At 48.5% G+C, this 27,798-nt stretch overlaps 2 protein-coding genes and 1 long non-coding RNA gene across 11 annotated transcripts in view; 1 reads left to right on the top strand and 2 right to left on the bottom strand.

The window, feature by feature from the left end:
* Nucleotides 1–19,234, top strand: part of CHDH (choline dehydrogenase) — a 40,403-nt gene extending 21,169 nt beyond the window's left edge. For both annotated transcript variants that reach the window (XM_043587654.1, XM_043587655.1), the window contains exons 3-10: nt 9,645–10,403; nt 11,002–11,153; nt 12,004–12,133; nt 13,104–13,238; nt 14,463–14,605; nt 15,099–15,201; nt 15,925–16,383; nt 17,045–19,234. In XM_043587654.1, coding sequence (XP_043443589.1) covers nt 9,701–10,403; nt 11,002–11,153; nt 12,004–12,133; nt 13,104–13,238; nt 14,463–14,605; nt 15,099–15,201; nt 15,925–16,343 — 1,785 coding nt within the window. In that variant the 5' untranslated portion in view covers nt 9,645–9,700 and the 3' untranslated portion in view covers nt 16,344–16,383; nt 17,045–19,234. The remainder of the gene's footprint in view (nt 1–9,644; nt 10,404–11,001; nt 11,154–12,003; nt 12,134–13,103; nt 13,239–14,462; nt 14,606–15,098; nt 15,202–15,924; nt 16,384–17,044) is intronic.
* On the bottom strand, nt 13,754–18,316 carry LOC122487337. Of its 3 annotated transcripts, none has more exons than XR_006298355.1 (5): nt 18,200–18,316; nt 17,997–18,086; nt 17,750–17,880; nt 17,150–17,270; nt 13,754–14,153 (listed from the first exon to the last, which is right to left on the bottom strand). It is a non-coding gene; the product is annotated as an uncharacterized LOC122487337 (long non-coding RNA). The 3 variants fall into 3 exon arrangements; XR_006298356.1 differs by having other exon boundaries at nt 17,150–17,256; XR_006298357.1 differs by having other exon boundaries at nt 17,150–17,216.
* Nucleotides 19,235–20,187: 953 nt separating the features above from the next.
* Nucleotides 20,188–27,798, bottom strand: part of CACNA1D (calcium voltage-gated channel subunit alpha1 D) — a 304,424-nt gene continuing 296,813 nt past the window's right edge. For all 6 annotated transcript variants that reach the window (XM_043587641.1, XM_043587643.1, XM_043587644.1 and 3 more), the window contains 4 exons: nt 27,413–27,576; nt 24,639–24,760; nt 22,772–23,092; nt 20,188–22,287 (listed from right to left, as the gene is read on the bottom strand). In XM_043587641.1, coding sequence (XP_043443576.1) covers nt 21,994–22,287; nt 22,772–23,092; nt 24,639–24,760; nt 27,413–27,576 — 901 coding nt within the window. In that variant the 3' untranslated portion in view covers nt 20,188–21,993. The remainder of the gene's footprint in view (nt 22,288–22,771; nt 23,093–24,638; nt 24,761–27,412; nt 27,577–27,798) is intronic.

Genomic DNA, 27,798 nt, shown 5'->3' with positions numbered 1-27,798 from the left:
GACAGCGTGGAGCCTGCTTTGGATTCTCTCTCTCCCATCCTCTGCTTGCTCTTTCTCTGTCTCTTGTCTCTCTCTCTTTCTCTCTAAATAAGTAAACTGAAAACTTTTTTAAAATTTGTTTTCAATTTTATTTATTTTTACTGTTAATGTTTATTATTTATGATGACTCTGGGATTTTTTTTTCTGATTTTTTTCTTTTTTTAGAGGTAAAAAAGTATAGACCATCAATTTGAGATCTGGCTTTTCTAATATAAGCATTATAATGCCATATATTTCCTCAAAGCACTGCTTTACCTGAATTCCACACATTTTGGTCTCTTGTGTTTTCATTTTCATTCAGTTCAAACATGTGCTAATTTCTCTTGTGATCTCTTTTTTGATTCATGGGTTTTATAGAAGAGTATTGCTTAATTTCTTGGTGATATACATATAGATATCTATCTCTTTATATATAATTTCTAAATCATTTTGTGGACAGACAACATACTTTGTGTCATTTCAGTCCTTTTGCATTTGTTGAGATTCTTATTATAGCCCAGAACAAGGTCTTTCTTAGTGAGGTATATTTGCAAAGAACATGTATTCTGCTGTTGTTTGGGTGTTTAATATTAAGTGTTAATTAGGTCAATGTAGTTCATAATGTTGTTCAAGTTTTCTATATTCTGATTTTTTGCCTAGTTGTTTTATCTGTTACTGAGAGGGGAAATGTTGAAGTCTCCAGGTGTAACTGTGTATTTATTTATTCATTTCTCCTTTCAGTTCTGTCATTTTTGCTTCACGATTTTGAAGCTCTACTAGGCACATACACATTTAGAATTGTTTTGTCTTTGATAAATTAGCCCTTTTATCATCTTGAAATGTCTTCCTAACCTTGGTAATATTCTTTGTACTGAAGTCTACATTGTCTAAAATTAATATATTCAGTCTAATTGTTTTTTTGTAGACTGTTTTTATATACAGTTTATGTGGTGCATCTATTTTTCCATTTTTTTATTACCTGTGTCCTTGTATTTAAAGTGGTGTGTTTTTTTTTTCTGTAGGCAGCACATACTTGAGTCTTTTTAAAAATTCCACCTGACAATTTCTGCATTTTTATTAGAGTGTTTATACTATTTACAGTTAATGTAATTATTGATATGGTTTGATTTAAATCTAACATTTTACTATTTGCTCTTTACTTGTCCTATCTCTTTTAAGTTTCTTTTACCTCTTGATTATTTTATATTATCTTATCTCCACTATTGATTTATTAGCTGCAATTCTTACTTTTTAGTGATTACGATAGGGTTTACGATACATACCTTTCACTTATCACAGTATACCTTCAAATAATATTGTACCACTTCATGTAGGGTATAAAAACCTTACAAAAGTATACTTCTATTTCCCCCATGCCATACTTTGTGCTTTTATTGTTATATATATTTTAATGCTACATATATTATAAACCCTATTATATATTTTACTACCTTTGCTTTTGACAGTCAATTATATTCTGAAAAGATAAAAAAATAAGGGGAGTTTGGTTTTTTGTCTCATTTTTTCTTTGTTCATTTGTTTCTTAAATTACACATATTAATGAAATTATATGGTATCTATCTTTCTGTGACTTATTTCACTTAGCATTATACCGTCTAGATCCCTTCATGTTGTTGCCAATGGCAATATTTCATTATTTTTATAGCTGAGTAATATTCCATTGTGTAATACACCACATTTTCTTTATTCATTCATCTATCCAAGGACACATACGTTGCTTTCATATCTTGACTATTGTGAATAATGCTCAATAAACAGAGATGCATATATCTTTTTAAATTAGTGTTTTTGTTTTCTCTGGGTAAATACCCAGAAGTGGAATTACTGGATCATATAGTATTTCTGTTTTTAATAATCTGAGGAAACTACATTTTCCATAGTGGCTGCACCAATTTACATTCCTACCAATAATACAGGAGAGTTCCCTTTTCTCCACATCGTTGCCAACACTTGTTTTTTCTTGTCCTTTTGATACTAGCCATTCTGGCTGGTGTGAGGCGATTTCTCATTGTGGTTTTGATTTATATTTCTGTAATGATTTGTAATGCTGAACATCTTTTCATGTGTCTGTTGACCATCTGTATGTCTTCTTTGGAAAAATAGGTCTATTCAGGTCCTCTGCCCATTTTTAAATTAGATTATTTGTTTTTCTGGTGTTGAGTTGTGCAAGTTCTTTATCTTTTTTGGATATTTACCCCTTATCAGATAAATCATTTTGCAGATATTTTCTCCCATCCATTCATTCTTCTCTCAAACATCTTGTGTTTTCATTTTGTTGATGGTTTCCTTTGCTGTGCAAAAGTTTTTTAACTTGATGTAATCCCAGTTTTTTCTTTTTTCTCTTTTGTTTGTTTTGCCTGGAGAGACCAATCCAGAAAAATAATGCTAAAGCAGATGTCAGAATTTACTATCTATGTTTACTTCTCTGATTCTTATGGTTTTAGATGTTACATTTAGGTCCTTAATCCATTTTGAGTTTATTTTTGTGTATGGTGTAAGAAAGTGGCCCAATTTCATTCTTTTGCACATAGCTGTCCCATTTGCCCAACAAAAAGAGACTTTTTCCTATTGTGTATTCTTGCCTCCTTTGTGATAGATTATTTGACCATGTAAGTACAAGTTTATTTCTGGGCTCTCTGTTCTGTTCCATTGATCTATGTGTCTGTTTTTGTGCCAGTATCATACTGTTTTGATTACTATGGCTTTGTAGTGTAGTTTAAAATCTGGGAGCATTATATCTCCAGCCTTGTTCTTCTTTCTGAAGAATGTTTTGGCTATTCAGGGTCTTTTGTGGTTCCATACAAATCTGAGGACTACTTGTTCTAGTTCTGTGAAAAATCAATTGTTACTTTGATAGGGATTGCATTGAATCTGTAGATTGCTTGGTGAAGTATGGACATTTTTTTTAACTTTTTTTTTTTAACGTTTATTTATTTTTGAGACAGAGAGAGACAGAGCATGAACGGGGGAGGGGCAGAGAGAGAGGGAGACGCAGAATCGGAAACAGGCTCCAGGCTCTGAGCCATCAGCCCAGAGCCCGACGCGGGGCTCGAACCCACGGACCATGAGATCGTGACCTGAGCTGAAGTCGGATGCTTAACCGACTGAGCCACCCAGGTGCCCCAAGTATGGACATTTTAATGATATTAATTCTTCAGACCTATCTTTCCATTTATTTGTGTCATTTCCAATTTCATTCATTGATATCTTATAGTTCAGAATACAGGTCTTTGATCTTCTTGGTTAAATTTATTCTTAGGTATTTTATTCTTTTTGATACAATTGTAAATGGGATTATTTTCTTTATTTCTCTTTCTGCCAGTTGATTATTAGTGTATAGAAACTCAACAGAGTTCTGTATATTAATTTTGTATCCTGCAACTTTACTGAATTCATTTATTAGTTCCAGTGGTTTTTTTTTTTAATCTTTAGGTGTTTTTGTTTTTGTTTTTTAATCTATAGTATCATGCCATCTGCCAAGAGTGACAGTTTTACTTTTTCTTTACTAATTTGGATGCCTTTTATTTCTTTTTCTTGTCTGATTGCTGTGGCTAGGGCTTCTGGTACTATGTTGAATGAACATGGTGAGAGTGGACATCCTTGTCTTATTCCTGATGTTAGAGGGAAAGCTTTTAGCTTTTCACCATTAACTATGAAATTAGCTGTGGGTGTGTCATATATGGCCATTATTATTTTGAGACATGTTTCTTCTCTGCCCGTTTTGTTGATAGTTTTTATCATGAATAGATGTTGAATTTTGTGGGTTTTTTTCTGTATTTATTGAGAGGATCGCATGATTTTTATTCTTCATTTTGTTAATATGGTATATCAGGTTGATTGATTTGCAAATATTGAATCACCCTTGCATCCCTGAAATAAATCCCACTTGATTGCGGTGAATGATCCTTTTAATATATTGTTTTATAATTGGGTTTGCTAATATTTTGTTGAGAAATTTTGCATCATTGTTTATCAGGGATATTGGTCTATAATTTTCTTGTAGTATCTTTGTGTGGTTTTGGTATCAGGGTAATGCTGGCCTCATAGAATGAATTTGGAAGCATTCCTGTCTCTTCTATTTTTTGGAATAGTTTGAGAAGGATAGGTATTAATGCTAATTCAAATGTTTGATACAGTTCACCTGTGAAGCTATGTGGTCCTGGACTTTTGTTTGTTGAGATCTTTGTCATTACTGATTCAATTTCATTACTACTAGTAGGTCTGTTCCAATTTTTTTTATTAAAAAAATTTTTAACATTTATTAATGAGAGACAGAGAGAGACAGAGCATGAGCATGGGAGGGGCCAAGAGACTGGGAGACACAGAATCTGAAGCAAGCTCCAGGCTCTGAGCTGTCAGCACAGAGCCCAACACGGGGCTTGAACTCAGAAACTGAGAGATCACAACCTGAGCCGAAGTAGGATGCTTAACCAACTGAGCCACCCAGGTGCCCCTGGTCTGTTCCAATTTTTTTATTTATTCCTGATTCAGTCTTGGAAAATTGTATGTTTCTAGAAATTTATCCACTTCTAGTTTTTTCAGTTTGTTGATGTATAATTTTTCATAGTTGTTTCATAATCCTTTGTATTTCTGTGGTGTTGGTTGTAATTTCTCTTTTTCGTGAGTTTTCTTTTTTTTTCCTTGATGAATCTGGCTAGAGGTTTATCAATTTTGCTTATCTTTTCAAAGAACCAGCTCTTAGCTTCATTGATCTTTTCTATAGTGTTTTTTTAATCTATGTATTTCTGCTCTGATATTAATTCCTTCCTTCTGCTGACTTTGGGCTTTCTTCTTTTTCTAGTTAGATTGAGATTTTTGTTTGTTTGTTTCTTGAGGTAGGACTGTATCATTATAAATTTCTCTCTTAGAACTACTTTTGCTAAGTCCCAAAGATTTTGAACCATTGTGTTTCCATTTTCATTTGTCTCTAGGTATTTTTAAATTTCCTCCTTTATTTCTTCATTGACCTATTAGTTGTTTAGTAGCATGTTGTTTAGTTTCTGTGTGTTTGCGTTTTTTTTCTAGTAATTGATTTCTAGTTTCATACCATCGTGGTTGGAAAAGATGCTTGATACGATTTCATGCTTTTAAAATTTATTGAAACTTGTATTTTGGCCTAACATGAGAGCTATTTTGGAGAACATTACATGTGCACTTTAAAAGAATGTATATTCTGTTGTTTTGGGATGGAATGTTCTGTATATATCTGTTAAGTCTATCTGGTCTTAATTTCCATTCTAAACTACCATTTCCTTATTGATTTTTTTTGCATGGATGATCTATCTAGTCTTGAAGTGGGATTTGAAAATCCTCTACTAATATTGTATTACTATCAATTTCTCCCTGTAAGTCTGCTCATATTTGTTTCATATGTTTAGGTCCTCCTATGTTGGGTGCGCAGATATTTACAATTGTTATATTCTCTTGTATTGATCACTTTATCATTATGTATCTCTTGGTACAGTCTTTATTTTAATGTTTATTTATTTTAGAGAGAGGGTGTGAGGGGGCAAGGGGCAAAGAGAGAGAGGGAGACAGAATCCCAAGCAGGCTCTGTACTTTTGGCAAAGAGCCTGATGCAGGGCTTGAACCCACAGACTGTGAGATCATGACCTGAGTTTTATTTTGTTTGTTTGTTTGTTTGTTTTGCTTCCAATATCTTTTTCTACTTCTTCACTTTGAATCTGCTTGTGTCTATGTGTCTTTAGGTCTGAAGCGAGTCTTTTATAGACAGCATATAGATGGGTCTTATTTTTGTATTCATTCAGTCATCCTGTGTCTTTTGATTGAAGCATTTATCCATTTACATTTAAAGTAATTATTGATAGGTATATACTTATTACCATTTTGTAAATTGTTTTCTGGTTGTTTTTTGTAGTTGTTCTATACTCCTTTCTTCTTGCTCTCTTCCATTCTGATTTGGTGACTTTTTTTAGTGTTGTGCTTTGGTTCCTTTGTCTTTATTTTTGTGTACTTATTACACATTTTTGGTTTGTGGTTACTATAAGACTCATACATCCTCTGTATGTAACACTCTATATTAAGTCAGTCATTTAAGTTTGAACATATTCTGAAAGTACTACATTTTTAATGTATATGACATGTTTTAATGTATATGACATAATATTTTTATATCTTTTTATTTTGTGTATCCCTTAACTAATTTTTGTAGGTATAATTGATTTTACTACTTTTGTCTTTTACCTTCATACTAGCTTTTTAAGTGATTATGTTATTACTATGTTTGCTTTTGCCAGTGAAATTTACTGGTGAATTTACCAGTGAAATTTACTTTACTTTTTATGTTTCCTTTCATAATTTTCTTCTAATTATGATCTTTTATTTTCCTCTTAAAGAGATCCCTTTAACATTTCTTGTAAGGTTGGTTTAGTGGTGATGAACATTTTCAACTTTTGTTTGTCTGAAAAACTATCTCCCCTTTAATTCTAAGCAATAACTTTGCCAGATAAAGTATTCTTGGTTATAGGCTTTTTCCTTTCAGCACTTTGGATATATCATATCCCTCTCTTCTTCTTGCAAAGTTTCTGCTGAAAATCTGGTGATAGCCCTATTGGGGTTTTCCTTCTATGTAGCTATTTGCTTTTCTCTTCCTGTTTTTAAGATTCTCTGTAATTTCTGCCATTTTAATTATCATGTGCCTTGGTGTAGACCTCCTGGGTCCATTGTGTTAGGGGCTTTTTGTGCTTCCTGAACCTGGATGTCTGTTTTCATCCCCAAGTTAAGAAAATTTTCAGCTATTATTTCTTAAAATAAGTTTTCTGCCCCATTCTCTCTCTCGCTCTCTGTCTCTCTGTCTCTCTCTCTCTTTTCTCTTCTCTTTCTGGGATCTCTTTAATGTGAAGAGATTAGTGTTAGTACACTTGATGTTGTCTCAGAGGTCCCTTCATCTGTCCTCATTAAAAATTCTTTTTCTTTTTGCTGTTCACCTTGGGTGCTTTCCCCTACCCTGTGTTCCAGATTGCCAAGCTGTTCCTCTGCATCCTCTAATCTGCTGTTGATTTCCTCTATTGTCCAGTTACTTTTAGTCCACTCTGATTTGTTCCTTTTTATATTTTCTGTCTCCTTGTTGATGTTCTCTCTGAGCTCCTCTACTCTTCTCACAAGTCAAATGAGCATCCTTATCACCATTACTTTGGATTCTTCAGCAGGTAGATTGCCAATCTCCACTTTGCTTAGTTCTTTTTCTGAGGCCCTGTCATCATCTTCTGTTTGGAACATATTCCTCTGTGTCCTCATTCTGTTTGACTTTGTGTTTGTTTCTGTGCATTAGGTAGGGTAGGTATGTCTCCCGGTCTTAAAAGTAACGGCCTTGTGCGGAAGTGCAGTCTCCCCTGGTCACCAGAACCAGGCACTCAAGGAGTGTCCCTGTGTGGGCTGCTTGCACCCTCCTGTTGTGACTGGGCCACAACTTGTGTGGTGTAATGATGGGCAGGACTGGCCCCTGGTGTGGCTGGCTGAATGGCTCGGCTGTAGCCGCTGCAGGCATGCTGGTGTGTGGTGCCAGCTCTCTGCTTCCCCAGGGCAGGTGTCACTTTGGAATGGTGCCAGTCCTGGCCGAGGCTGCCTTCCAGGTGTGCTGGGGCAGGAGCCACTTTGGAGGGACACCTGCTGGGGCACGTGGGTTGGGTGGTGTGGGTCCACAGGGGAATGCTGGTGGAGGACGAGCGATGCCAGCAAGGTGGATGAAGTATCAGAACTGGCTCCTGTAAGCAGCCAGCCACCTAGGCTGAAGGAGGGCAAGAAAAATGGTGTCACCAGCACTTCCATCTCTGGAGAAATCTCCTACAGATCCCTGCCCTTTCAGCAAACGTGGTAAAATTAGTCAATAAATCTTCTTCACATTTAAGCCAGGTGCTTTTCAAACTGCTGCTCTCCTGTTGGGTCTCAGACTGAGTGATGTAGCACACTGGCCCTTTAAGAGCAGACTCTTGGTTTCTCCTATAGCCCTCCAGCTCTCCCACAGTTAAGCCTACTGATTTTTAAAGCCAGACATTATAGGGGCTCATCTTTCCGGGGCACATCCCCAGGGTGGGGATGCCCAGTGTGGGGTTTGATCCCCTTGCTCCTCAGGGAGGACCTCCTCAGGGAGGGAGCAGACCTCCTCTGGGATGGTATTCTCCCCACTTGTGGCCTGTGTGCCTGGGGTTTGGTTCCCGATCATGTCTCTGACCCTCCCACCCTTCTTGATAGGACCTTCTCTTTACGTCATTAGCTGTGGGAATAGCTGGTCTGCCAGTCTTCAGGTGGTTTTCAGAGTGAGCTGCATTCTGTGTTGTTGCCCTCCTGTGTCTGTGGGAGGAGGTGAGCTCAGGGTCCTCCTCCTTCACCGTCTTCCCCTGCTCCTAATCTGTGTTTCTCAAATTTGTGTTAAATGCTGGACCTTATGTGTAACAGGACAGTAGTGACCTAGGTAAATAGTATTAATGCCTAGAAAAGAACATGCCTTCATTCTACCAGGTCATCAGTGTGGAGTGTTGAGCCACGGCTGGGAATTGAATGGTGGGCCCTGCTACCCCCTACTAGCATGGGGCCTGGAGTGCTAGAAGTCTCTTCGGTGTTCTGGCTTTCAGGAGGCCTGGGGCTTCTTTCTCCTGTGCCTGAGTAAACGGGGGTCTGGCTCTTTCTCTACACTCTTACCTCTTAGCCTGCCTCCAGTGGTAGGCTGCTGTTGTTACTTGGGGCAGACTCATGGGCGGGGGGGGGGGGGGGGGGGAAGAGGGTTTTTTGAGGCTCTTTAGCTCTCTTGTGGCGTCAGTCTTGGGCAGGTCTCGGGTGGGGCTCTCTCAGATATTCTTGTGTCAGTAGAGTGGGATATCCTGGTTCTTTTTCACCTCTGTGCACTAAGTGTGTTGGGATTAATTTGCACATTGTTGGGAAAGGCCCCTTCAGAAGCTATTGGCATTTGGTTATTTGAACTCCAGCACTCCACAGAGTGAACTTTGAAGATTGTAGCTCTGACCCCATCATCTGCTGAAAAGCCGTCTAGGACACCCATGGCCCTCAGGTCAGAGGCTTTGAGCTTTGCAGCCTCCAGCCCCTCACTCTGCCCTTCCTTCAGTTACTGAAGTCTTGTCTGTCTCCCTAGGCCAGCCCATCAGTCTTGAGGGCAGATTCTTGTTCTCTGTGTACTGCTAGAGATGAAATGGTGCCTGGTAGGGTCTCAGCAACTGCCTTAGGTGGGCGAACAATGAGTGCAAGCCTAGAAAGCCCTTACCTCCCCTGCATTCCAGCAGATAGACACCTGCCAGGTCCAGGTTCAGGCACACATGTCACAGAGAGGCCTTTCTGGGGACCACCCTACTTGGCAAGTTTAGAGAGGAGCCTCTCTCCTGTGCCCCCAGCCCTGTGTTTGTCAGCCCTGGCAGGGATCTCACAGTACTGATCTCCTGTGTCTACCTCTGCTCCCTCCTTCTAGTTCCCCAGCACAGGGACTTGCCTGCCAGGCCTGCCTCACCCAGCCTGAGGTGGGCACTTGGTGAGCCTGTGGGGGACCTTTGCGGCACTGATGCAGCTGCCCCAGCTTTGGGCTGATTCTGCAAGTGCATGTCAAGTTAAAAATTTTAAAGCTTCTTTTCCTGTTTTAGGAACAGTGAGTCATCACACTCCTTTTGGTGGATGCACGAGGACTTGGGCTGGAAGCATGTGGAGTGTCCTGCGAGGCTGGAGGAGAAGGCATCTGAGCGCATGGGGAGCCCTGGGGCGGCAGCGGCCCCCCAGCGTCCGTGCTCTGGCCAGCACGGGCCCCGGGACTGGGGACGAGTACAGTCACGTGGTGGTGGGTGCGGGCTCGGCGGGCTGCGTGCTGGCCGGGCGGCTCACCGAGGACGCAGACAGGCGTGTGCTGCTGCTGGAGGCCGGGCCCAAGGACATGCTCGCCAGGAGCAAGCGGCTCTCGTGGAAGATCCACATGCCCGCGGCCCTCGTGGCCAACCTGTGCGATGACAGGTACAACTGGTGCTACCACACGGAACCGCAGCCAGGCCTCGACGGCCGCGTGCTGTACTGGCCGCGCGGCCGGGTCTGGGGAGGCTCGTCGTCGCTCAACGCCATGGTCTACATCCGCGGGCACGCAGAGGACTACAACCGCTGGCAGCGGGAAGGCGCGGCTGGCTGGGACTACGAACACTGCCTGCCCTACTTCCGCAAGGCGCAGAGCCACGAACTGGGTGCCAACAGGTACCGCGGCGGCGACGGGCCACTACACGTGTCCCGGGGCAAGACCAACCACGCGCTGCACCGCGCCTTCCTGGAGGCGGCGCAGCAGGCTGGCTACCCCCTCACTGAGGACATGAACGGCTTCCAGCAAGAAGGCTTCGGATGGATGGACATGACCATCCACCAAGGTAGCACAAGGCTCCCGTCCCCCATCTCCCTGGTTCCTCCTTTTGCCCATCACAGCCCCATCCCCCTGCCCCCATCATGGTCAGTAAGTGAGGATAAACGGGCTAGTATGAGGCCGAGATGACAGAGGTCTCATGCCCCCTAAAGGCCACAGAATACAATTCGTAGCCAGTGAGAAATGACTTGGAGACAGACTCTTGGGCATCCTTTAGGCCTCTGGCGTCTGTTGTGGAGAGTCAGCTCTTTGACCAAAGAGACTAACAGATGAGGAAACTGAGGCAAAGAGCACTGAAGTGCCTTGCACACAGCAGGACAGAGGCAGGGCCTGGGTTGACCCAGGGCCCTTGCCTGCCTCTATAGAGTTCTTACCCCCTTGTATTAGGTGCTCCTGGTCATCCTGTTGGGAGTGGAGGGTGTTTTTCCACCCCAGATGGATGTGGATTTCAGTCCTGCAGAGACTTGGTTTTAGCCCTACTTTGCAGGCAGAGCTTGTCCTGCCAGGGGAAGGGCACATTCCATCTTTCTTCAGCCCCACCCTCCCACCCCCACATCAGGCAAAGGGGCAGGGACTGTGCCTGATCGCCTTGCTCTGTCTGCCAGGCAAGCGCTGGAGCACAGCCTGTGCGTACCTGCACCCAGCACTGAGCCGCCCCAACCTCACCGCCGAGGCCCAGACGTTTGTGAACAGGGTACTGTTTGAAGGCACGCGTGCAGTGGGTGTGGAGTACGTCAAGAATGGCCAGAGCCACCGGGTGAGTGAGTTACTTCCAGGCTGGCGCAGTCGAGATGGAAGGGAATGAGCAGTCACCCTGTGGTCATGCTTAGTGTGGGTAGTAGTTGGGCTCTTGTCCCCAGGGTCTCAGAGGTGAGGAAGCCCTCAGTCCAGCCACCTGCAGAGAGCCCATGGTGGCTCCTGTGAGCCTCTGTCTGCCCCTCCCCACCTCAGAGCAGGCTCCTAGAACCTTCCATACCTTTTGAGAAATTGATAGGTTTGTACTAAGGCTTTAAAAACCACAAATGTGATCATAATCCATATTTCAACACTACACTTTTTAAAAATATGTATTCATTTATTTTTGAGAGAAAATGTGCAAGCAGGGGAAGGGGCAGAGAGAGAGAGAATCCCAAGAAGGCTCCATTATGTCAGCACAGAACCTAATGCAGGGCTTGATCCCATGAACTGAGCCAAAATCAAGAGCCAGATGCCTAACTGGCTGAGCCACCCAGTGCCCCCAGCACTATGCTGTTCTCCACTTAGCAGTGTGTCAGGATCCATCTGCCTCTATGTGAAGATCTGACTCACTGCTTGCTTTATTGAAGATGCTTGTTGGAGTGTCTGGGGCTCTACAGGACCATCGTTACAGTGTGACTGTTGCAGAACGTATCAGCATGTGAAGCGCGCTTCAGTGTTGCACCCGCACCCGGGAGCTGCATGTGTGGAGCGCCCTTCATAGAGCGGCCCGCTGAGCATCCCCTTCCTTACTCTGGGGCCTGGGAACGGGATCCCCCCCCACCACTTGGGGACATCACACCAAGGCCACGCTCTCGGTGTTCTGTCTCGCTTTTCAGGAAGCATGACCTGCGTGTCTCTGCCTCTTCCAGGCTTACGCCAGCAAGGAGGTAATTCTGAGCGGGGGCGCCATCAACTCTCCACAGCTGCTCATGCTCTCGGGTGTCGGCAACGCAGACGACCTCAGGAAACTGGGTATCCCGGTGGTGTGCCACCTTCCCGGTGAGCTCCCTTTGCTGCTGATCCTCAGAGGGGGCCTCTGCTAATAAAACAGCTTATTGAAGTGCATTAGCGTGGAGCTGGGGAGGGGGCAGCAGTCAGCTTTCCTCAGAACGGCCACATTCTTCCCATGAGCCTCACTGGACAGCCCTATCCCAGGGACCCCAATCTTTGTGTTGTTTTTCCCCTTTCCTGGCCCTACTGTCCCACTGAGAAGTGATGCCCCTCCAGCAGCGAGCTTCCACCTGAAAAGCCCACTGGGCCAGGCTCGGATATGTCACCAGGGCAGCCCAAGGGTGAGAGGGGTCCAGGCCTATGTGTTTTCTGTCCTCAGGACTCAGCAGCAGCCCTGACATTAAAGAAGCCAACTCGGTGTTTCAGAGCATGCTTTTCATGTTAAGACAATTATTCCAAGCCTAAAATTTATCTTACAAACTGTCTTTAATGCCCATTAGGGCTTCTTATCTCTCTTATAACCCAAACTGCCCCCAAAATGACCCTTTGTGTATTGAGGCTTTATCAGAAGAGGTTTGTGAAAGTGCTGGCCTGTGACAGTGTCTGCCCAGCATGACAAGCCCTGATTCCCTTCTTCCCTGGAGGTGCAGGTGGGGCCGTCGGTCCATCTGACAACAGCTTACTGAGAGGTGCCTGCTGAATGCCTGGGCCCTACCCTCAGGGAGGGTGCTGCATGGCAGGAAGGCATCGGGATGGTTACAGGGACTGCCCCGGGAGTGAGTGATAAGGGCAGGTGGCTTGGGCAGCATGAGAGGACTAGACTTGGCAATGAGCGTAGGGATGGCGTCCCAGGAGGCAACCTTTAAGCAGAAACCTGAGGAATAAGCAGGAGCTGGCTCAGCAGGTATGTGGATAGGTTTAGGGGAAGTTTTCAAAACCAGAGGAAGTCAAGAGGCCAGGTACAGCTAATAAGCCCCTCTTGGAAGCCATCTTTCCTAACCATTCCCTCCCATTTCAGGAGTTGGCCAGAACCTGCAAGACCACCTGGAGATATACATCCAGCAGGCATGTACCCTCCCCATCACTCTCCATTCAGCACAGAAGCCCTTGAGGAAAGTCCGGATTGGTCTAGAGTGGCTCTGGAAGTTCACAGGTGGGTGTGCTGGTCTGGGACCATAGTAGAACTGGTCTGTGGGCAGCACAGCCTCCTTCCTAAGGTGCTGAGCAAGGGCTCTGGCTTCAAGTCACTTGTTCAGAACTTAGCTATACCATCTGCCTCAGCTTCCCTATCTGCATGATGGGGATACATAGTCCTGCCTGGAAGGCTGTTGTGAGGACCAGATGAGGTGGCCCAGGGCCTGTCCAGGGTGAGACTCCCGAACCTGGGTGCCACTCTTCCTTACAGATAGCCAGGGATGGCCTCATGCTGGACACCCTCTGGGCTCCAAGGAGCCTGGAGAAAAAGCACACTCAGCATCCATTTCTCAGCAGTTTGTTTGTTTCGGAGTCCCAGAGCAGTCCCCCGGGTAGGAAGTGGTGCTTTGAAATCGTATTCAGCATGTGTTTCTCCCACACCTGCCACGTACTGTGTGCTGTGCCAATAAGGCAGGTTCCCTTGGGGAGCTTACACTTTGGTGGGGTCAGTGGAAAGAAACCACGTAAACATGCTTAAGTTTTAAGATCAGGGTGTTAATAAAGTAGGGAATGGTGACAGAGTATATCTGAGAGCTAGGGAGAGTATGTACAAAGGCCCCAGGTCTAGGCATCTGGTGTTCGAAGAACAAGTCTGTTGGGCCAGGGAGACTGCAGCATGTTGAGGAGAAAGCAGGGGTGCGATGGAAGAGACTCCATCATGAGGGTAGGCCGGGACACCAGCAAGGAGTCCACTGGAGCTGCCAGTGAGGAGGGGGTCTCAGCCTGGGCTGAGGGAGGGGGTGGGGAGGGGTATTGCCAAGTAGATGGATCCCAGTAGATTTTGGAGCTGAAGTCAGTGAGGCTTTCTGAGGGTCAGATGGTGGGTGACGAAGAAGAGGAGGAGGCAGGGACAGCTCGAATGTCTGACTTAGGCCTTGTATGAAAGAACAGCCTGTCAGGGGTAGAGCCTGGGGTGGGAAAGTTCAGGATACCGGGCCACATCAGGCCTCACAGTTGGGTCTGTGGTGGAGGACGCCGGTGGGGGGGGGGGGGGGGGGAGGCGTGGCAAAGCCGAAAGGCCCTTGGCATGTAGCTGATGTTAAAACCTGTGGTGTTGGGTGAGCCCACCTGAGGGAGAGACTCCAGAGTTGAGCACATGGGTCCAGGCACCAGAACAGAGGCCAGGAGGGATGAGGGTGGGGGCGTAGCCTGCCATGCCCTGATCCACTCTTCTGATCCTCAGGGGATGGAGCCACAGCCCATCTGGAAACAGGCGGATTCATCCGGAGCCAGCCTGGGGTCCCTCACCCGGACATCCAGTTCCATTTCCTGCCATCCCAAGTGATCGACCACGGACGGGTCCCCACCCAGCAGGAAGCTTACCAGGTGAGCAGACACCTTCATCTTTGTCATCAAGCAGCGCCCTGCTCAATGCAGCAGGGCCCTCCGGTGGGGGTGGGGTGAGGCCCAGGAGCCTGTGCCCTGTCCCCCAGCTGCTCAGTGGGTCGGAGGGGAGAGGAGGAGTCTGGAGTCATCATGAGGCAGTGTGTGTGGTACGTGGAAAGCGGAGACCTGCACCCAGCTGAGGGCAGATGCTCTATGGATCTAGACTGCCAGAAATAGACAAATGAGGCCAACGGCCCTGGGATTTCCAGCCCCTGGAAGTTTAAGACATCATGTATAAAACCAGGAAGCAGCAGTGATTCAGCAAGGTGATCACTTGTGGAAGCGGGGGAGGGGGTAAGATGCAAACAAATACTAAAATGTGTCTGCTCTTAATTGCCTTTGGATGTGGAGTCTCAGCCCACAGGAAACCCCAGGGCCTAAGCTACTGACTCAGAAAGTTGAAGGAGGTCACAGCTTCCTCTGGTTCTTCTAGGTGCATGTGGGGACCATGCGGGGCACGAGTGTGGGCTGGCTCAAACTGAGAAGTGCCAACCCCCGGGACCACCCGGTGATTCAACCCAACTACTTGTCAACAGGTAATTCTCCAACCCCTCTGTCTCCCCCGGACCTGGGCTTGCCGAGTCATTTGTTCAATGAATGAATGAATGAATGAATGCCTTCATGGGGTTTACATTTATCTCTGAATCCTACTCCTGGACCACATTTTCCGAGACACATCACCCCCGCCCCAATTCTAGGCTATAAACTGGGCACATGCTGCTAGGTAGTGCCCTGGGGCCCTTAAAGTAACCCTGGGATGTCCTTTTACACAGCAGGAGAGATTTGTTGCTTTCAGAACAATCTGCCAGAAGGTGCAAGGAGATCTGGCTGTGTACACTGGGGCTCACAGAGACTGTTGCTCGTTAACTCTGAGTTTCGTCCAGAAGCAGATTACATTCCTGGGCCTGCCTCTTTGCATGCAGCAAAACCGAGCACTCCCCACTGGGCAGGTCTTGCTCGATAATGACCCGTAGCATGCTCACAGCCACACTGGCGGAGGCAGGGTGTACGGTCTCACCTCCAAGTTAAACCTAGGGCCCCCGGGGGAGGCTGTGTCCACCTAGGGTGCTGTTTGCCTTCATGGGATGCTGCTTGGTTGCAGTCTAACTGGCTCTGAGTAGGTGACAGGCAATCTGGTGGCTCCATGTCCCTGAACTGTGTCCCCTGGGGCAGCTTACTGAGCCTCTCTGTGCTCAGAATCCGTTGGCAGAGCCAGCATGGTAAAAGGAATCACCTCACCTATTTCTTCTTGTCAATAGAAGCCGACATTAAGGACTTCCGACAGTGTGTGAAGCTGACCAGAGAAATTTTTGCTCAGAAAGCCCTAGAACCGTTCCGGGGGAAAGAGCTCCAGCCAGGAAGCCACGTGCAGTCAGATAAAGAGATAGATGCCTTTGTGCGGGCAAAAGCGGACAGCGCCTACCACCCCTCGTGCACCTGTAAGATGGGCCAGCCCTCTGACCCCACTGCCGTGGTGGACCCACAGACCAGGGTGCTTGGAGTGGAAAACCTCAGCGTGGTTGATGCCTCCATCATGCCCAGTGTGGTCAGCGGCAACCTTAACGCCCCCACCATCATGATCGCAGAGAAAGCAGCTGACATCATCAAGGGGCAGCCTGCACTCCAGGACAAGGACGTCCCTGTCTATAAGCCCGGAAGTCTGGCCACCCAGCGCTGAGGCAGTCACTGCCTGAGAAGCCTCCTGACAAGCCAAGGGGGTCAGCAGAGTCCCTGCCCTCAGTGCCCTTTCCTGAAACTGTCTAGAATGTTAGAATTCAGTGGCTGAGAATGGGTTAATCTCTTAGGATGGGAGACCAGTATCAGGGCAGCAAAGCAGGTTTCTTTTCCCCAGCATTTTCCTGCGGGCCCCTCCCCCTGCCTCCTGAAGGGGCAGCAGAGGGGACCAAGGGACAGGCCAAAGGAGGATGATGGTTAACTTCTGCCATGGCCTTGTCTTAATAGTCCAGGTTCTGGTCAGACTTGAGGGAAGTGGTTCCCTCTCAGGCCTCCCTCTTAAGGCGAGCTGCTCTAAGAGCAGGGTGCTGTGCCCAGAGGCTAGGTGGTGGCTAGACCACACTGGGTTCTCAGGGTGGGGGCATCCCCCACCTCAGGCTGCATGCTGTAGCTGAGGCCTGTGCGTAAGCCTCCGGTGTCCCTGTTTGGAGGGCAAGCTGCCTGCTGGGAGAAACACAGACTTCCCCCGTGCTTCCCGATCCCACTCAGGCCACTCTGAGGGCCCACCTCGCCAGTGCTCTGGTTCTTACTAAACACAGCCCAATGGGAAGATTTCTGGACCTTGATCTAAAGAAGCTTCTGGAGAGTCTCTTCACTCCCATAGGTTTCATGATTTAACATTTTAAAAGATTTTCCTGTTACCAGGGAAACCTAGAAATCCAGAGCAGACCCACAGACCAGACCACTGCTCCATGCCAAAGCAGCTAGCCCAAGAGGACCCTTTCCCATCACCCTGGGGAAGCGACTCACAGCGGACAAAGCCGGCTAATTCGTATTCTGCGGACATCCACAGGACCCGACTGGGATGGAGCTGAGGCTGATGGAAAAAGTTGTCAAGTCAAACTAGGTACCCGATCCTGTAAAAGTACAACTGAGTGAAAGAAAAAATAAGTTGGCAAAGATTTGAATTGGGGGGGGGGAGGGGGGCGGAGAGCAGATACAAGAAGCATTTAAAATAGTTCTTTGATCTTTAAACTTCCTATAATCCAATAATGTAATCCAGTAACTTCTTTTTGAATGGAGATGCCTTAGCCAGACTGCTCTCACAGGGTAATGGAAATTAAATGTGTTTTGGATGGATCTTTCTAAAGATCTCCAAGGCCACTTCCCACAGTAGGGGAGAAAAGGATTGTTCCATGGAAAGCTGCTGTGCTAGACACAGAACAGGGAGGGGAAGAAAATGGGGGCGTTCCAGGCTTCCCCCCGGGGTCAGAGTGGATCGAGGTGTCATGGAGGCCAGACAGCGACAACTTGTGTTTGTGAGACAGACCTTCCAGAAAGATGGAGAGAAGAAAACCATGACACCTCTCCTTCCTTTAAAAATTTTAAGTGGCTCTGGTTTACTCTTACCTGTATCTTGCTGCATTTTCTGTCCCACGGGAGGTTCTAAATCTGCCAAGAGATTGATTTCTTCTAGGGAAGTCCCCGTGTGCCCCTGCAGCCATGGTCTACAACTGTCAGCCTCAGGACCTGGGAGCCGCCTGCAGGGGTGAAGGAAGATCAGAGGAGGGCAGCTGCCAATCTCACTGCTCTGAGGGCCAATGAGTGACAAGTTGGGTAGGTGGAGGGGTCCAGGCCTGCCTGTGACTGTGCTAACCTTGTCTAGTGCGGGTAAGCCAGGTGACACAGCCATTCTATGCTGTGGTGGTCTCAGTCTCTGGGGCAGTGGCTGCTTTGCCTCCTGTGTCTGTATTGTAAGATAAGCAGAGGTGAGAGGAGGTACGTGATCTTGCACGGCTGGATTACATCTAGGCCCCTCTTCCACTCTCGGTCACCGAGCCTCATCCCATATGATCATACAGTGTAGCCAGATGCATAAATAGAGTGGACCGCGAGTGTTCTGTATCCAGGCCCCACAGAAGTCAAGGCGAAACACTGTGTTGTCGGGGTTCAGCCACAAGATGGAATAGTGTGCTTTGAAGTAGCTCCTCGCTCCAGCCAGGACAGGGGAGCGTGCAGCCGTCTGGCGGAGTGGAATAGTGGCCCGTGTCATAATAGGCCATCTCAAGGTTCCATTGCCATGAGGGAACCTTCAGCCTCAGAAAGAGGGCTGTTGGCTGGGGAAGCCAGAGAGGGGAGAAAAGTGCCTATCGGGTTAGGGAGGCTGAGCCACAGTCAGGCGTCCCTTGGGGGCCCCCAGAGACCAGGCCAGCACTCAGCCCTGAGAGAATCTTCTTGAAGCCCCTTGGCAAAGCACCCATGATACCTAAACAGAAGAATGTACTTTTCAAAAAACGGTTGAAAAAGTGTAACAGGAAGCTGTGTATATACCTGAATGGGCTCCGGGCACGGACCCCTTTGAAGAAGACTGCGTTCAAGCTGCTGCATCAACAGAAGGTTCTTCCTGGTAGAACGGAGGATAGACGGCACGGAAACCGGAGCAGCTCGCCAGCAGCATGACCAGGAATGGCAGGTCCTGGAAGCCGGATCCTGGCTTCCAGACGTGCAGCCTCTCTGCTTCCGGGCCAACTGTAGGAATCCTCATTTCCATAAAATCAGATAGCTTCTCTCCAGCCAAACCCTTTTCCTCCCCACAAAGGCCGTTTCCTGTTTCTGCCAACTTAACATCAGATCTAATATCTACATCCTTTTCCCTTAAAACCTAGAGGGAAACACATGCCTTCTCCACCAGCCCTGTTCTGAGACCCAGGCCGTCTCCCATTCCCTCTCTCCTGCCACCATCCCCACAGGGTGTCTGCAAGGCCACTCTCGCTGGTGCTCCCATGTTGGAGGCAAGGGCCCCAGGCCTGCTCCCCATTCTCCTATTCTCACCTGCCCTCTGAAGCCCCCAGGAAGGAAAGAATATTATTTTGGAGAAATAAAAACTTTGTCAACGAGAGCCCAGCTGGTGTCTGTTTTTGAGTCTGGTAGGAGCTGGAGCTCTGTGCCAGACGATAGCTCTGTGGCTGACCAGTGTTCAGAACAAACCAACGCCCATCATAGCAGCGGAAACCTTTGTAGGAGAACAGGCAGTTGGCAAAGACACTAAAGACCATAAAAAATAATGTGAAATAAACTTCCCTGGTTCCTTTCATAAGCGTGGGGTCAGCAGTAAGGTAGGTAAAGCCCATGCTGTGTGCCCTGTGTACCAAGAAGCTTCCCAAGCTTGGGCAGACTCCCAGACAGAGCTAGAAAGCCCTGTCTGGCCAGGCTGCCAGGATAGAAACCAGAGAGAATGCTTAATGAGGATCCTGCTCATTGGTAGTTAAATCCAAGCTGACATATCTATTTGTGATATTAAGAAAAACATGAGAAACCAAATGTACTATTTTTTAGGGGGTGGGAGGGGGCCCAAAAAGGAGAGACATTTAATCTTAAAACTTTCTAAAGCAAAGGAAAAAATAACACATCCTCTACAACTTCAGTTTTTTGTTTTTTTTTTTTTGTTTGTTTTTTACAAAGAACAACTTAATGGTTGATAGGAGATTGAACCAGGCTTAAAGCAGACCTGTTAAGAGCAGTACAGCTTATAAAAATGCTAGTTTTTAAGTACTGACTGGAAAAGATTGTGGCCTGCACCAAAAAAACCCCATCCTGGGAGGGCAGTTTGGGCTGCTGCTAAGTCGTAGTAATGCCCAGCGGAGACGATGGGGACAGTGGGTTAGCCCTTTAGGAGAAACTGCTCTCGGCAGCTGGTGTTACCTTCTGCATTAAGGAGGGAGCCGTGAGGGTAACACAAAGTTATGCAGTTAGAGAACCGCCCTCGGCAGAGTGCCCCTTCTGAAGCTCTCCCTGCCCTGCTCCAGGTCTTTGCAAGGAGAGCTCCCTAACACAAAATTCTTACACAGTTTTGTTCTGAAGAACATTTTGCGTTTTAATAAAAAAAAATTATGTCAGGAAATAGTCATTTACAAACCTGGAAGTGTTTTTGCCTGGATCTGGAGTAAGAATGTCTTAAGAAGAGGTTTGTAAGGTCTTCATAACAAAGTGTTGTTATTTATAAAACAAAACAAAACAAAAACCCAAAACATTTACAGGTCATGTAGGTGATATTTAAAAATTTTGAACCAAAAACTGCTACCTGTATTTTTGACTGCAGGGAATCCCTGCCAAGGAAAGTTGACAAACGGCGGCGTAATTCTTTGAAAAGAAAAGGAAGCCTGGGTGGGTCTAATGGTCCAAAAGTGGGTTTTCATCAGGAAGTACAATCGGGGTGTGAGTACGTTCTAATGAAAACTTCAGCCCTCATTCAGTTGCATATAAAAGCCCTCGGAGAGAACACACAGTACAGCAATGTTTTGTAAAAAGGCAACAATACGATTTGTGGACACCTCTGACGTTCTCATCCCACCGATCATCACTTTGCCTCCCCCCTCCCCGTTCCCCACCCCTCCCCGCCCCAACTCCTTAAGACAAGCACAGTAGCCATCCCCAGGGAGCAAGGAAGGGCAGAGGAACTTCAAAAATGCCTTGTGGGGGCTGCTGAGGAAACCACCACTGTGAACGCCACAGGGTCAGAATAACCAGCTCGACCTACTGTAATGAACTTGTCGAAGGGTCAGTAGAAAAGTTGCAACCCTCAGTGGACCAGAGGTCCACTATCAAATCCTAGCACTCTTGCCCAAAGCCAAGACTGTAAATCGTCATCTGGTGTGTCTTGGGTTAAGGTAGATTTATAGTAACTCAAAATATTTTAGAAAAATCTCTGTAGTGTCAAGTTCTTTCGAACTTAAAATGTCATCCCCAAAAGATTTTTCACTGAATAAAGGAGAATTGGCTCTATTTCTTCTACTTCTGTACAGCCCAAGTAAAAATGCTAGTAATTTCTAGATTTCGGTGGGGAACTACCATTATTAGGACCCATAGATATTGCTGCAGTTCAAATACGGTACAATAATTACAAAATATAGACCATCTCTTTACAAATACAAATTATAGTATATTACAAGTCATGTACAGTAAATCTATAATTTTTAAACAAACTAGCGTATCTAAGTTTACCTGGTTGCGAGTGCATGATTATTCCAGTTTACAGTTGCCCTTAACCTGACAGTCAGAAACCAACTGAGTGACGCTCTCTCTTGTAAACTGGGGTCACATAACAGAAAACCTCGTGGATAAGGTCCTGCTCCCCTCTCAGGATGACGGCTGGTAGGTAGGTCCTGATTTACACACTGTATTTCAGAACAGCTAAACAGAAACCAGGAAGCAGTGTATCTGGGGGAAGAGGGTTTAAAAATGGATATGCTGGGCCCAGTGAATGTCTGATATGCTAGACCGATGGCTGAGGTAATGACACAGGTGTGGTGATCGTCATCACCTTTAACCTTCCCCACCATGCCAGCAGGTGGGTGGGCGCGGGTGAGCGCCTGGGGGGGGCACTCTGGACAAGTGGGCTGGGCTTGTCCGACCTCCTCGCCGGTCCTCCCCAAGAGGGCTGGACCTGCTGCTTCCGACAGCTGGAGCCGGGCACACGTGCGCGGCTGTTCCCTACCAGGTTTATGGCTTCCTCGAGGCATGACATCACTTGTACAAAAGTCTAATTGAATATGGACTCCACACTAGTGCCTAAACTTTCCTAACTACGAGGCACTTTTTCCCTGGCCCTCTGGCGCCCCACCTGAGGCCAGAGCCAGTCTGCCGCTCCCTGGGGGCTACAGGGTGGTGATGCATATCATTTCATCTGCCAGGTCCTCCTCATCCCTTCCAGGGTCGGGCTCTTCATCGCTGTAGCCTGGCCCGAAGTCCTGGAGCTCATAGTCCTGCCGGTGTGACACGGGGCCCACACCCCCGTTGGCCCGGGGATGTACAGTCCCGTTGAGCAGGTTGCTGGCTGCACTCTCCATCTCGTCGATGGTTAGGTCACAGGCATCGGCGATTTCGTGTTTTGTGGCCGATACAAATTTTGGGTCCCTTGCATACCGTCCTAAACCTTCGGATATCAGGACCTGTATGGGACAAATGCATCGCGTGAATGTGTTACAAGGCTTTGGGGGTGGGGGTGGGGCGGGGAATGACAAAGGAGCCACCTCGAGCCCTAACTGCAGGACATGATTTTATGTTCATTAGACCTCACACGTGATAGCTCAATGTCAATGGCTTTGAAAACATCACAGACTTCAAACACTACATATGGCCCAACAAGAACAAGCCCCACTGGGGAAAAAGATTTCAGGAGAAGCTGGCAATATTTGCAGGTACAGCACGTGCAATCCTAGGTACGGCTCCTTCATGAGAACTGGCAGTGGTGGTATTTGTATATTGGTGCTGTCCGTCCCATCTTTGCTTTGGAGCAGTGGGCAATATCGGACAAAAAGCGACACAGCTGGGCTCTGGGGCCTCCCACCCTCACAACCACCGCTGCTCCAGCGGGTCCCCCTCCGCCGGGCGGAGCTGCCCATCTGTGGCACGCTCTGGGGGGGCCATACTCACTGCTTCCACCAAGCTGTCTGCGCTCCTCTGCTTGTCACTGTTTTTGTTGCGGAAGCTGCTGGGGACGGTCAGGCTGGCTGGTGTGAAAGTTCGGTACGAGATGCCCGGCTCGTCCGTGTACCAGGAGCTTCGGTGCAGGGACGGCAGGCTGCCGTTGACCTGGTCCAGGGCCTCTGGCCGCTCCACCTGGATCAGGGGTGCATAGCACGGTGTCCAGTCCCGGTACGGAGGGGTCGCCGGAGGGGTGGCCCATGACCGGGTTGAGTGGCTCGGCGAGTACTTCTGGGCTTTACTGGAATCCAGGCCCGCAACTGCCATGATCTGAGGGGAGAGGGGAGGTGGGAAGGCCAGAGGTCCTCAGGTGCAGGCCGCAGGCCTCACGCAGACCAAGCAGGAGGCACAAAAGCTGGACAAAGGCAGCCTCGGACAATGACTTTAAAAGGACATGGGCAGTAAAAGCCGGCTTTCTAGCGGACCGTTTTGTGTTTCCCCAAATGCGCTATGACTGTTCCCAAGTAGGAATCAGCCACTAATTCACGAAATTGCTGCTGAGCAGTGGAGAATTAGGGAAGACACTGGCCCTGTGGCATGTGAACATACCAGCCAGATCACTCTACGTTTAAATATGAAGTCCATTCGGGGCAAACGAGCAGTTCCCAGCCCAGCTGGGAAGGAGCACAGATCCCTTTCTCTAATGCAAGTCCTCACAGCAGCTGGCACAGGGTCTGCTCCTCCCACCTACAGCTGCACCACAGCAGATGCATCCTGATGCTCCCTCTGCACAGAGGGCCCCGGACGCCCGGTCTTGTGAACAGCACAGTCCTGTGGCCCACTGGAAGCCGTGGCCACCCGAGGGAGGCAGGGCAGACACGAACCAGGCCCTCATTGGGACGGGACGGCAGAGGGAAGGGCATTTTCACACATGTGCTCGTGTAGACCTCTGTGCCTACTTGGTTCATGGCATTTGACGGCTGGGCCTGCCCAAACTTTGTCCTTTCACAATAAAGTAGGACATGATTAAAAATTAATATAAAAACCGAAGGCAGAAGAGTAAAAAGTTGGCAGAGACCCGTAGTGGAAGCTAGTGTTCGTGTGCTCATGTAGGGCGAGCTGGCTCTCTGCACATGTATGGACTGGGTGCTCCCTGCACGCCTCCCCACCCCCGACACACATACATAGTGGACGGCATCTCTGATGCGCTCTTTTCAGGAAGAAAAAGTACCATATTCTTGTCCTTGAGGCAAAGCCCTGGTGAGTGGGCTGCACCCCCACCCTCCCTTCAGACCTTGGGCCCCCTCCTGTCCAATCACCTAACTGTGGACGGTCCTCCTCCCTGAACCACATGCCCCTCGCAGTCTGGGCTGGGGGCTTACCCCGCCCCCTTGGGGCCACAGGACCCTGCCCGCAGAGGGCTCTAGAGACGTGTTTTAATGAAAGAACAACGTCTCAGAACAAATAAAGGGCCGCACTAATTGTTCAGGATCAGGCAAACGGTCGCCACTCCCTGGGTCAGGGGTTGTACCAGATCCCATATCCTGCACCCAGGACAGAAGGCAGCGTGCACCAAGGCTGAGTGCCCAGCTTCGGAAGCTGGCAGCCTTGGATTCAAAGGCCAACTTGGTTACACACCCCCTGTGTGAGCTCAGGCAAGCCACCTACCCTGTCCCTGACATTTGCTCATCTGTGAAATGGGTTCACGATCGTATCTATTTGATAGGGTTGCTACAGGATTGAACCCGAGTGCACATGAAGGTTCTCTCTGACCCTCCTGCTGCCGGCAGTCAGAGAGAAGGGGGTGTCCTGAGGGTGGGTCCCATGCAGGGTGCCCATCGGGCCCGTGATGTCCAGGCCAGGTGGACCAGCTCACCTGCTGCTGCATCAGGTGCAGGGGCAGGGCTGTGCGGTGGGGGAAGGCGGGGGGTGGCGGGGCCTCTTCCTGGCTGTTCTGCCGGCGCAGACACTCGAAGTTGAAGGAGGATCTCCGGCGGGCTGAGAAGTGAAGCACAGCAGCACTTGTGAACCGAGCGCTCTGTCAGGACCCCGGGGCCCTGGGGTTGAGGGTGGCCCGCTGGACATTCAGCAGAGAGCCCAACAGGAAGCAAGCGACAGGTCCGAGGAAAAGCATCAGGTAGGGAGGCCTCAGAACTTTGGGAGGGAGGATGAAGAAGCTGCCCAGCCGAGGGACGTTTTTAACAAGTTCAAGCTGGTTTCTTGTGAATGCAGTGCCTGTTCTCACGGGGCAGAGCTAAAGGCTCTGGAGTGCGGCTGTTCTGATTCGAAGCCCCGGCCCTGTGGATACGTTGTGGGAGCACGGCGTTTCAGGCCAAGAACAACAAGGTCCTTCTAGAATCCTACGGCTGCTTGCTGACTGACCCCCTTCTCACCCTGCAGACATCCTAAGTGTCTCTGGGGGACGTGGCCTCTCGCTGGTGCTCCCGTGCTTCTACCTGCTTTAAGGGGTGGGGGGTGACCTGCTACCAGCTCAGCCAGATACGAAGCAAATTCTTTTGTTGGGAAAGACCCAGCTTCTCTAGCACTGAAGATAAAAACAGAAAAGAACACCTCTAAGGATAAAGAACATGGTTGTCCTATTAACGCCCACTTTAAAGAAAGGCTCCTGCATGGGGTTGAGTGATGACAAGGGATCCAGGAGGTCAGTCTGAATCCTGGGCCCCCAAGCACAGGCCAGAGGCTGACTCTGGAAACAGCTCCACCCTCCAAAGGTGCTGGCTCACTGCTTGGGGGCCTGATAGTTTGCAAGGCAGGAGCGAGGTCTGTTTAACCTCTTCTGCTTTCTAAGATCCCAGGGCATTTGTCATGCCCCAGCAAAAACGCTGCACACCCCTAATTCCTGTACTGGAAAACTGCAGAGGCGAGCCTCCCAGGCCTCCTGGGACCACACGTGGAGCTGCAGGAACCAGGTTCTGTGAGCTCTAATCTAAAAGTGCATGAAGACTGGGCTGAGCCCTTGGCTGGCTCTGCCCTGTGGGCATGCCGGGCCCCCTCCTCCTCGCTGAGTTGCATGACAGCTGCTGTCTTCCATGCACCACACGGGGGGATGGGCCTCCCCTGGCTGCACACCCTCTAGAACCGTCCTAGGATCAGATGGCAAGGGCCAGAGGCTCGGAGCCAGGAGAGGAAGCCACCATCCCTCTCATTTGGGAAGTGCCTTTCAGTTTTGAAAATCGGTCCGCGTACACCTGTCATCTCATCTGCTGTGCACAACCACCTCTGACAGAGGAAGCAATCCCACTGCGGCTGAGAACATAGGTTGAAGACTTCCATGTTCTCCTCCCTGCCCAACGTCTGAACTGATGGGCAGTAAAGCAAATAAAATACATTTTATTTATTTGCCCTTACGAATACAAAGGGCATCTGCTCTAGCCCACTCAGCTTCATCAGGGCAGAGCCTCTGAATGGTGGGCATTAATGTGGCCACCACAGGGGACACAGGGAGGTCCAGGGAGGGCAATGGTCCTCTGGTGGGCCAGGGGCTCTACCTGGCCTCACCTGCATGTGTCATCCGGTATTTATGGAGCTCAGGATTGCTCTGTTTAGCAGCATGTGTTTGGGGCTGCAGAATTAAATATTAACCATGGAAATGGGTCTGATTACACTCCCCAGCAGGTCAGTGACAGCTGGAGAGAGGCAGAGGGCCCCAGGCACCACCCAGCCACACTTGTTATTGCACGCGGAGTTAGCAGACTCGGAGCCAACGTGTCTTGGCTATTTTTGGTTCCTGATTAGAGTCCTACTCACAAATATGCTTCATTCCTCAGAAACACCAGGAATGGATATTTTTTAACCAATCACCAAAATGCCCACATGTGCAAAATCAAACTCCCCGGCCGGGAGCAGCAGGGGCCACTGCTACATTTCTTACCCCAGCCCACGTTCCTCACTTGGGGTGACCCAGATCTCCTGCAGCACTGCTTAGGCCACCTGCATAGGCAAAACAGGTGGGGAGCAGCCAGCCCCCACGTCTTCTCAGCAGGATGGGATTCCTCCAGCCCCAGGATGGGGGTGCTGACCCTAGAAGTCACCACCAAGGCCAAAACCTGCCCCGTGAACAATGGCATTGGCTGACCCGTGGCAAAGATGAAAGACGGGAGGACGGGGAGGTGAGGGGGCACTCCCTGGTGGGGACTGAGAAGAGATGGACATCAAGAGTCCCCAGGTGGCCTTCAGAGACGTGGGGCTGGGTGGGATAGGCCTGGGCTCAGGTCCAGCTCTGCACAGGGCTGATCCCTTCCACCCTCCTCTGTCAGGAGAGGGCCTGACAACGACATGGCACACATCTTACCTACCTCACAGGATGGGCCTCGGGCTCAAAGGCAATGATAACATGCACAAAAAGCCCCTTATCAGATGCCACATACTATGGACATTTAGGCCACATACTGCCTTCCTCTGTTCTCAGAGAGTCAAGAACAGCACTAAAGTTGTCCGAGCTCTATCACGTGAGATACAGATGAGACAGAAAGGAAAGCCGGTAGGATCTCCAACCAGGGAGGTTGGAGGGCTGACAGTCCCTAACAAAGCAGGACCACATTTGTCACACTCCCCCAGGGGGGCTGGGGTTGGGGGAGGGGCACACTGTTCCTTGGAAGGCTTCACCCAAAACAAAAAATCTGGCCTCACATGTTGGGGTGGGAGGTAGTAGGCGTCTCCTTGGAGATCTCCGAGAGTCATAGCAAATGGGTGAGTCGTCATCTTCCAAGAAGCCTTGGGGGTGATGGTAGCCTCGAGGCCGCTCGAAGTCCCAGTTGCTGCCTGGGTATCTGTTGTAGTAGCTGTAGTTCTGCCTGGTGGTCAAAAAGGCCAAAAGAGACGGTAAGGGGCGCCCGAGATCCTAGTTAACAAGTCCTGCCTGTCAGCTCGGACAGACCCACCTTTCTTGAACACCCTGGACTGGCTGAGAGCAAGGCAGTCCTCGGCCTCACGGAAGACTCGGGGTCCTGGTAGCAGCTGGTCTGAAAGAGCAGCCTCCACCCTGCCTTTCTGGCCCTATTTCTCCTGCTCCCGCT

Source organism: Prionailurus bengalensis, chromosome A2, assembly GCF_016509475.1.
Source record: "Prionailurus bengalensis isolate Pbe53 chromosome A2, Fcat_Pben_1.1_paternal_pri, whole genome shotgun sequence".
Classification (NCBI taxonomy): Eukaryota; Metazoa; Chordata; class Mammalia; order Carnivora; family Felidae; genus Prionailurus; species Prionailurus bengalensis.
This window is presented reverse-complemented; position numbering and strand designations above follow the sequence as displayed.